General features: G+C 39.6%; 1 protein-coding gene across 1 annotated transcript; it reads right to left on the reverse strand.

The window, feature by feature from the left end:
• Positions 1 to 200: 200 nt before the first annotated feature.
• Positions 201 to 2,734, reverse strand: LOC144188420 (parathyroid hormone-related protein-like). The gene is made up of 3 exons (XM_077710682.1): positions 2,324 to 2,734; positions 2,091 to 2,210; positions 201 to 588 (listed from the first exon to the last, which is right to left on the reverse strand). The coding sequence occupies exons 2-3, from the start codon at positions 2,192 to 2,194 to the stop codon at positions 201 to 203; spliced, it is 492 nt and encodes a 163-aa protein (XP_077566808.1). The 5' UTR covers positions 2,195 to 2,210; positions 2,324 to 2,734.
• Between the last annotated feature and the right edge of the window lie 7,677 nt (positions 2,735 to 10,411).

Below are 10,411 nucleotides of genomic sequence, written 5' to 3' on the forward strand. Positions count from 1 at the left end.
TGTCGATCTGTTTTCCACCCAGGCAGGAATGATAATCAATCTGAGCATACAAAATACTACACCAAAAGACTTTTAAGTCAGAATTGTCTTTCAGAGACATCTGAAAATCTGGCTTTTGGTGTGATTGGTAAAAAAAAACTTGGGACCAGTCGTGTGTATCCCGCCGTAGTGCAGCACGGCTTTGATCCATTGGTAGACTGTCACTCTTGCGTTTGGGCCGAGCGGGTCCTCCTCCGCTTCTTGTCGCCTTCCCTGCGCCGTCCCAGCTTGGTCTTTTTTTTCCTTTTGGTGGCCACCTTGAGCGGCTGATCCTGGTCCTTATAAGCCATGGCCTTGTTGGTCTCCTGCGGCAGGACGGGGCCCTCGCGGTCCACCCCGAACCTGTGAGGCAGGTTCTTGGTGGCCTCTGGGGTCTTTTGGTGGAGCTCATTCCCACTGAAGTTAGGCGTCCTACTGTGAGTGGGTGGCGCCCTCTCATCGGCCGTGTGCACCTCCTCCAGGAGCTCTTGCAGCCACAGGCGACGCTTCAGTTCTTGCATGCTGCGACCTTTGTCGTGCATCAACTGGGCGTGGCTCACCGACCGCCGCCTGCCGTCAGAGAACAACTTGGCGTTAACACACACGGATAAATCTTACTATCAGCTCAAACTGAGTCTTTGCTAGGTTTTTTAAAGGCGTTATTGTCAGGAATTTTGCCAAGTTCTAAGTATTATAGACAGTGTTTGTGTAAAATTTGGAATATATGGCTCTTCAAGTACATATCTTAATTGCCTAAGGTATCTGTTATAGTAAATAAGTATAATTCTTAGACTTTTATGGAGGGTCAGTTCGTGCAATGAATAAAAAATACTTTTGAAAAACAGTTGGACGGTAAATGTCCACAACTGAGTACCACTGTGTTCTCAGTTATGAACATTTCACTAATAATAATAATAATAATAATGATAGTCGTAATAATGCTGTATCACTACAAAATCTACAATTAACAATTGACTTCCATTTTCATGTGGTTTAGGAATCACGTATAACAAACATTTGCCAATGACTCACAGCCATACTCAATGGATATTCGCCCAAAAAATATTAATGCAAACGTGTGTCCAGATTTGACTGCATTTTTTACACAAATCTCTGGATTGAGTGCAGGGTCTTCAAAAAAGCTAACACATTTTGAGATGTACTGAAGTACCAAAAAGTTAAATTTAACTTTTATAGTCAATTATTCACAGCATCTTGGCACATCAAAGGGCAAAAATACATGTAACAATACAATGTTCCACTTATATGAACTTTAATTGAGCTTGAATTGTAAAGAAAACATGTCACTGGACACACTCTCAAATCGCTTTGCTACATTAAAAATCGAGTAAAAACTAATTACTTTGTGATAGCTTTGAAATATGCGTAATAAATATTAATGAGTATTTTTTAAATGTTCTATTTTAATTTCTCAATACCAGTTAAATAATTCTCTATTCTCTAAATATGCAATATATTTCCTCATCCATTGTCATATTCTTTGAGGCTTCTTGGCTCATGCTCATGTTTTAGTGCAAAATCTTTATTTCATTGAATACCAGCTATAGAAATTTCACGAAAAGGATTTTTTTGTGGTGGCTAATGTCCTACTTTTAATGACTTTCTGACAATTTTTTTATTGACTGGGCTTTTTAGTATTTTTTTTTTTGTGGTGCTGAAATGTTCCAATCACTAAATTGGGATTTTTTTCTCTGTGGATTACAGTTCTTAACTTTGCATCTCATACAAAGTTGTGACTTCGCATCCTCATGTTTAGGTGTAATCAACAGAGAGATGGTTGAGACAGTTGAATACAGTAGAGGGCAGCAGAAACAAGTTTAAAATTAAACCCATGACCACAAAAAGTCTGGGAATGTTTCTGTACTGATGAGCCGTTCTGTATCAACCAGTCAATTCAATTTCCATTTGACGTATGTAGGAAAAAAAACGGTGGCTTAGCTAAAAATAAAAAAATGTATGTCTTACATGAGGCAGATGACGAGTAAAAGACTACCAGCGGTCTACAACATAAGCAAGTCAATAATCATTGAAACTTTTTGAAAAGAACTCACATTCTGCTACTTAGTGCGTCAACTGGCCTCCCGTATGGCATCGCTGGAGAACACAGCAAGAACACAGCCAAACTCCATTGATGAAGTAGCACTATGGAGCACATCCTTCCACCCTAAGAACTATAAAACACACCATTTTTGTTAGGAGAAAAATGTACTTGATAAAAGCCAATCTGTAATCGAACTGACTTTTTAAGTTCCTAAACTTGTAAAAACAACTAACTGCTACTTACATGATACTTTTGACAGTGAAAATCCCCTACAAAATCCGTCTGGAAGCTCCCACAGATGATCTCCTTGTTAATAAAACGATGTGAGTTTATTTGGGCTAATACAGAGAAGCCTGGGTAAAAGTTCTGTGTGTATCCATTGGTGTGAAGGCAGCCTGGGGAAATCCCCCGCTAGTCTTTTCCATTCATTTGCCTTCCAACGGTGTGCGCAAGAGCTATTTATTTCTCCCTGATGTCCCAATTAGAAAAAAAAAAGCAGGATAAAGATAGTCGCCCAGCAGCAGTAGCAGTAGAAGCAGTAGAAACAGTAACACTAAGTCACCCAAAGTTTCAGGCCAACCAGCTGCACTCCAACTTGAGGTGGTCTCATGAAGAGCAGAGCATCTTCTGCGGTGGTCCGCACACGAGCTTCTAAGAGGCTTTTTCACTCTGACTCAGCCTGTGTGTGTCTGAGAGAGAGGGGGGGGACTCTAAACTCCTCTTCGAGTTTGAAGATGCCGGTACCTCCTCGGCTCTGACCCACAGAAGTTCTGTCCTTAACACCCTCCCCGTTCCTTAAAACTCGCACCCACCTCCTCCCATTTGCACTCACCTGCACAGATAAGTTGGTGGTGTCCTTACAAACTGCCCCACTCAAATGCTCATGTTCTTCAAACTTGTTTAATTTTGGAGTCCTTGTGACACCTAAGACATGTAGCCAAGGGGCACCAGGTTCGATTCTTACTGCGTTGCTGAATGGAGATGGTCAAATTTCACCATGTTTTTAATTTAAACCTGAACAAAGAACAGTTGTCAATGACTTGAGTTTTAGCCCAGAAGAACTTTTTATACATTAATTGTCAGGATAGTTAGAGATGGCAGAATTTGAGGCAATATCACCCTAAACTAAAACCACATTCCCAATTCTACTTGTTTCCTTCTTTAAATAGTCTACAACTTCATTGGTGATCACTCCAAAGTATTGGATTAGGTAATGCTCACCTCATGGACAAATTAATCAGAAAATGACCTCTTTCTGAAATAATCTGATAAATCTAGCAACCAAGCACAGAAATATTTGCGTATCCCAAACCACACTGATAAGTTACCCTTGACCAATGCACTATAGTCAGGATTGAGCCAAAGAAGTAGGACTACATCTCACAGATAGTTTTACTCACATATAAGTGTCTGCTTTTGGCAGACAGTTTTATCTGGTTTGACAACAGAGCATTTTTGGGAAAACTGCCAATTCCCAAATGCTCGTTCCGTCACTGTAATAAAGTGTCTTGTCAGATCAAAAAGCAGGTCATGAGTGACAGGTGTTCGACCACCAAGGTGGTCATGTGTTACCGTACAAGGCGGGAGGAAGGGCGGGCTTAGTCCAAAGTATACAACGAGGCCCTAACCACTTCCCCAGGGGAGAATGACCATAACCTCAGAGAAATCCAACCCATAGGCTCTCAGTGGCTGCCATTCAGTGGAACCCACGCTCCCCGCCACTCGTTACCTGAGCAAAGTGGCTCACCGCCACATGGTTACAGCGGCTTCTGAGGTATCTCTCCATGCGGGCTGGGCAGAAAACTCCATGGACGAAACCATAAAATGGCTCAAGATTTGACCCAAGCAACCTTTAGACCAACACAGGAAAAAACACAGTATGGTCAACTCTTTTTGATAGATAACCACTTGATCATGCAATATTAGATTAAAATAAAGAGATACTCACTGAAGTTTAGCGCTCGCCCATACAGACTTTGGCATCTCCGTTTTCATCCAAAAGACATTCTGCTTCGTGGAAATCCTTCTGACCGTTCCCTTTATTTTGGAGAAAATACCATGGTTTGCGACTCGTCATATGTCACTTTATTTTGAAATTAGCATTTACAATGCTCTTTCAATTTTTTCTCTCTCAAAATGTCAGTTTGAATTAACACTATAGTACATCAGGACAATAGATAAGAGGTTAGGACATCTGCCCGGCGTTATGAGATCAGTATTTCAATCCTGGCCTCCGGCCTTCCCTGTGATTGTATGTTTTTCTCGGTGCTCGGACATTTGGTCGCCGGTCTTTTGGTCAACGGTTGTTTTGGTCGCCGGTCAAATGGTGACAGTCTACTGTTAAAGCCAGTTCTCAAAATTATATTCATGAGAGAGTTAAATATCTAAGAGAGAGAGTTTAATATCTAACAGAGAGAGTTTAATATCTAAGAGAGTGAGTTTAATATCTAAGAGAGTTTAATATCTAAGAGAGAGAGTTTAGTATCTAAGAGAGTAAGTTTAATAAAAAGAGAGTTTAATATCTAAGTACTGTTCAATATCTAAATATCACTTTGGACCGGCAACCAAAAGACCGGCGACCAAACGTCCCATCATGGTTTTTCTCTGTGCCTCTGTGGGTTTTTTTCTGGGTACTCCGGTTTCCTCCCACGTCTCCAAAATTATGTACGTTAGGACACACCAATTTTTTCCTAGGTATGAGTATTGGTATGAGCATGAATGTTGTTTGGTTCCTTATGCCCTGCGATTGGCTGGCAACCAATTCAGGGAGTCTCCCGCAAACTGCCCGTGGTTGGCTGGGATAGACTCCAGCACCACCAATGCTTGTGAGGATAAGCAGTACAGTAGAGGAATGAATGAATTTCCACTTTGTTGTTGGGCAATTTGCGTTTTGAGCATTGCAGAGGGTAATGGAAACCCAGCTAATGTCTCCTTGGCATCCATGACTCCAGCAGGTCTTGACGATGTCGCAGAGATTTTTCCCCAATGAGACAGAATAGTCTCGGTGACGAATCTGAAATGTCTCGGGAACATTGCAGGAAAACATCTCCCAAGAAATATAAGAGTTACGCTGACTCCATGATGATCCAATAAGTGGACACTCAGGCTACACTTTAGTTGGCCAACTGTTCTCCAGCCCTAAGAAATAGACTTTGGCGTCACGACAGACTAATAAAATCAGTTATGATTTTGTCCGAATTTTAGGAGACGCAATTCAGTCATAAGGAGTAATAAAAATGATTTTAAAAGGATATTACGTAGGAACAATTTTTTTATTTCAAATTAAAAAATATTGTTCTCATCCATGATATATATAACAAAATTCATTGAAACTTTACTATCTTCTACAACATAATGATTAAAAGACTCGTATAAAAGAACTGCTAATGGACTGAATATAATGTTTAAGTAAATTACAATACTTAATTGTGATGTGTTTTTAAAATTAAATAATTAAATACTGTTGTTAAAATCAATATCTTAAAACCAGGGGTTATGTTTTTAGGAAAAAATGAACTTGTGAAATGAATTGAATTGAACTGTATGCATTTATTGTGATTAGACAAGTATAATGACATTGGGTTGAGGTTTTAATTTAAATTTCGACTTTGGAGAATTAAGTATAGTATTTTTTATGTGTATTCTAAAACAAAATGCTTAGAATTCTTAGCCGAAAAATGAATGCATCTTGCCCATCATGACGTGAATACTGATTTATGATGGCGGGCACTCCCATAAGTGTGCAAAGTGTGACAGTGACATCAGCTCCCATCAGGAAGGGAGATGCTTGCCTCTCGCTAGGCGTCAACCAGTCTCCGATTTTATGAAAAACACCGTCTTGAGAGTCGAGAGCTCAAACGTTAAAAAAAAAAAAGAAGAATATTAGAGTGACTGTTTTTTATAAGCTCAGCGGTCCTGGTCACTTCACATGAGCTTTGGACTGCCTAATGGGGGTTGGGGTTGTAGGAAAAAAAAGGAATTTTGCCATTCTTCCCCTGTTGACTTCCACACTGCATGCCAAGTGATGTGTTGTTTTGTTTGGTCTGTCATGGTGACCGCCACCTGCTTCATGTGTCTTCACATTTATATAACTCACAAACACATTTTTCTAATGTTTTTGAAATGCTCATTTTGGAAGGTCACTTAACAATGTGGTCATTTTGACCTTTTTGGTGAATATGTAGAGAAAGGTATTCATCAGACCCCAATTTCACATTTTCTTGATTATTATTTGTGCGTCATTTTCCGATTACTGCTTGGTTTTGGCCACCCAATGTTGTAGTGCAGGGGTAGGGAACCTAAGGCTCGGGAGCCACATGTGGCTCTTATGATGGGTGCATATGGTTCTTAGCTAAAATATGGAAACCATTGGTGAGAGTCCCGAATAGGAACGTCACGTCAGGACTGTGTCATTGATTTCATTCATACACATTGAACTCATTGATATTCATTGATTAGAATTAGCGTAACAATGTTGTCAAAGGAATTCAGAGACTTTTTGTACTTTAAAAGTGATAAAATGACTGCAAAATGTCATGTATTTTGACTTTTAAATTGTGAGTATGGCTCGTAAGGAACAACATTTGAAAATAGGAATTGTTTATGGCTGTTTTTCAAAAAAGGTTCCCAACCAATGGTGTAGTGGTTCTTTTGTCTGACTTTGGCTTGATTCCTACTTGGTGGTGGTGTGATTGTGTGTGTGAACTGACTGGCGTCCAGTCGAGGGTTCGTTCCACCCTTTCTTGGAGGCTGCTTCCTCAAGATCTTCTTGTTAAGAGCGGAAATGATGGTTCTGACGTAGGTTTGCAATTCTTTAAATGTTGTCCTGGGTTACGCTGATGAGTCGCGGCTGTGCTATTGTAGTCATTTGTGCCTGCCGGTCACTTCTGGGATGGTTTACCAGGTTATAAAACCAAACACAAAGCAAAGACAACTTGTGTGATACTTAACGCAACATTGTGCAGAGGTGAATCCTCTTGATAAGTTGGCAGTTTAAATTTAACTACAGTTGGATTGTAACTTTGTGTGGACTGGGAGCTGGCAGTACATTTACCCAACTTCTGAGTGATTTGTGCTTATGACCCTCATGAAACAGCTTCAATGGGAACTCTGCCTTGAGCTTTCTTTTTTTGGTTTTATCGCCCACACTATCTTTTGCTTTCAAAATCTCCACCTTTTTGCACTAATATTTTGATTGTATTCAAAACATGTGCTGCTCACCACAGTCACAATATTAGGCAAACCTGTTCATTGTCCAAAAGTTGATAAAAAAGCAATAGTCAGGTTCATTATTTTAATTTGGAGAACCGTGGCGTCACTGTGAAACTAAACTGCCTCATGGGAAAGTTGTATAAAAAGATAATCCGCATAACTATAAGAATATGCGTGTGACAAAATAAATTTCTAAGCCTTTTTTTGTTTTAACATAAATGATTAAAATTGTTAAGTAGATATAAACAGCCTTGTGCAGTTGCTGCCCTTAAAATAGGCTCCAGCTCCCCCGTGACCCCTGTAAGGATAAGCGGCACAGAAAAGGAATTAAGAAGGTTATCTTTCTCCAAAAAATCAACATTTAATACAAATAAAGTCAGAGTTAAACTCAAAGGACAAGACGAAAGTGTAGTATTTGTAGTAGTAGTTGTTGTAGTAGTACTAATAGTTGTTGTATGTATAGCTACACATATATAGTGTATGTGTACTATATGCATATCTATATCAGCCTATCCTTGAATGTGTTTGGACTTAGACTTAGAATATTTGTTATATTTTGCTCAGCTTGAAATCAGAATGTTATGTAAATAAAGAAATTGTTGTTATGAAAAAGTCACATCTTTGGGAGAAATGGCATAAGTCCTCTCCTCCAAAATTGGCATCTTAAAAATAAATCCATATTTTTCTCATGGGAAAAAGGGAAAATAAGACCAAGTCAAATGTTTCCCAAATTATTACTTTTTCTTTCCATGAAAAGAAAAGTATCCCTTTATGGAATTAAGAGAATTTTACAAGACTGGAGTCAAAATCAGCAATGTAAAGTCTCTTAATAAATACACTTAGAACATCCCAAAAAGTTAATGAGTGTTTTTGTGGTTGTTGACATGTTAACCAAACATCCTATTCCTATTTCGCACAAGTCAAAGAATGAGGGCATTTTTTACGTTCTGCAGAACTGTGAGTTTCCTCCCTGTAAACAATCCCACACACACTGAGGCGATTCATCTCCTTTCTCTTGGCTTTTCAAGAATAAAACCCATTGGATTTTTTTCCTCATATTGCTACTCTAGCTACACTACATGCACTGTATTGTTTTTGAACTAGCTGGAATAACTTGATAAGGAAAGTCCATCAAGTATTGGCAGGAAAATGGATGGATTAGGCGAATGGATGGAGGCCAGATGCTGGAATGCTAAATGACTTGTGAGATTCACGATGTTGCCACCTAGCATAATTCAATTTGGGGGATGACTACATGGTGGAGCCCACCACCAGGCCTCCCGCTGTCTCTAGTGCAGTTTCCCTCTGTTTTCAATGATTGTGTTTTTTTTTGTGTGTGGGTTTGCATCAAATATTTTACCTGTGAAAAAAAAGTTCATTTCTTGGTAGATGTTAGTGTATGGCACTGTTTCCCAACCTTTTTTTGAAAAATCTCAAGGCACACCACTAGCTGAAAATCTTTTAATTTAAAACTGTTTCCTATATTCACATTATAAGGATTCTCATCAAAGTTTTATTATCGGGAATTAAATAACCCCAATCCCAAATGATCTTTTTTCCCCACCAATTTAGCGTCATCAGAGTTGATGTCCGCAAAATAAGTCACATTTCTTTAACCTTATTTTAATTTCGACCAATATTACAGAAAAAGTCATGTGCTCAGAGAGACTATACGTCGCCAAAAGTTGATGCCCCTGAAACCAAACAACTTCCGATTCACATACCGTAAAAATAGGAAAATGTCTTAAATCTCGTAATATTACGACTTTTTTCCTCCAATATTACTTCAACCACCTAACATTCCGCGAAAAGCCGTTTTGACTTAACGTCGAAAAAAAGTGGAACCCCGGAAAACCAAAGAGCTTCTGGTTGACTTAACATAAAAATAAACAACAAAATGACTTTAATCTCATAATATTACGATTAGAATCTTGTTATAGTACAATCGATAATTTCATATTACAATTTTAACCTCGTAATAGTAAGATTTTAATCTCTTAATATTTCAATTTCTCTCTGGGATTATCTGTGACTTCTTGTAATTTCTCGCGGCACACCTGAGCATCGCTCAAGGCACACCAGTTAGGAAACACTAGCGTATGAAACTGGGACCAGGAAAGCTCCTTGTGTGTGATTCATGCTAAATTGCACTCAGAAAGACTATCCAATACTGCGCCCCATTCATCTGCTCCCCTGAACCCATTGCATCAAATCTGGCGCCTTGATTTTGGCTGCTTGTTCCCCTCTGTCGCTCCACCCTCTTATGTCATCAACAACTTTCGGGTGAAGGCGTCCTACGTGCAATGTAGCCACTTGCGTCACAGTTTGGACTGGGACACTGGCCTTGTTCAAGTGATTGCCCTTTTTTTGTTCAGCTGAAGTGTGTGTTGCACAAATAAGTGTTTAAAAGTAACATAGCACATAGCAAAAATGAAGTTGAAACCAGCATGGGCCAGTGGATAAGTGGTTAACTCGTTGGCCCAGAGGATGAGTGGTTAGAGGATTGGACTCACAGTGGCTTTAAATCCAGGTCGGTCCACGTGTGGAGTTTGCATGTTCTCCCTGGGCCTACGTGGGTTTTCTCCGGGTACTCCAGTTTAAGCCCACATTCAAAAGTAATGCCTGGTAGGCTGATTGGACACTCTAAATTGCCTCTAGGTATGAGTGCGAGCATGAATGGTTGTTTGTCTCCTTGCACCCTGCGATTGGGGGGGGGGCCCTCAAGATCAAAATCATCTTTTTTGGCCAATTGTTCCAGAAATACACATGGAATTAATCTTTTTCAGTTACAACCCACCCGAAAACATCAGAAAAAAAGTCAATGACATATATAGGAGAAGACAGGCGACGAGTCTGCCAGGTTGCTATCAGTGCCCTGATTTCTTAGATAAGTCAAAGGAAAGTATGTGTGTAGAAGAAGGGAAAAAAACAACTCCCAAACTATGTTCATATGATGGTGGTGGTGGGGGGGGGGGGGGGTCAGAGAGCCTGGGGGGGGGGGAAACACATAAGATTATGAGTAACAGAATAAGATATTAATCGGCACAATGAATGGACAACTAAGGCTAAGGCTAAAAAAGTATTGAATCTTGTGAGTGTCAGTTCTGGTGATCCAAAATT

Source organism: Stigmatopora nigra, chromosome 2 (genome assembly GCF_051989575.1).
Source record: "Stigmatopora nigra isolate UIUO_SnigA chromosome 2, RoL_Snig_1.1, whole genome shotgun sequence".
NCBI lineage: Eukaryota > Metazoa > Chordata > Actinopteri > Syngnathiformes > Syngnathidae > Stigmatopora > Stigmatopora nigra.

Coding starts and splice junctions, on each gene's coding strand:
- LOC144188420 (XM_077710682.1), bottom strand. CDS start 2,194: ATGTGCTCCATAGTGCTACTTCATCAATGGAGTTTGGCTGTGTTCTTG. Junction 589..2,090: donor GACGCACTAAGTAGCAGAAT/GTGAGTTCTTTT, acceptor CTCTGACGGCAG/GCGGCGGTCGGTGAGCCACG.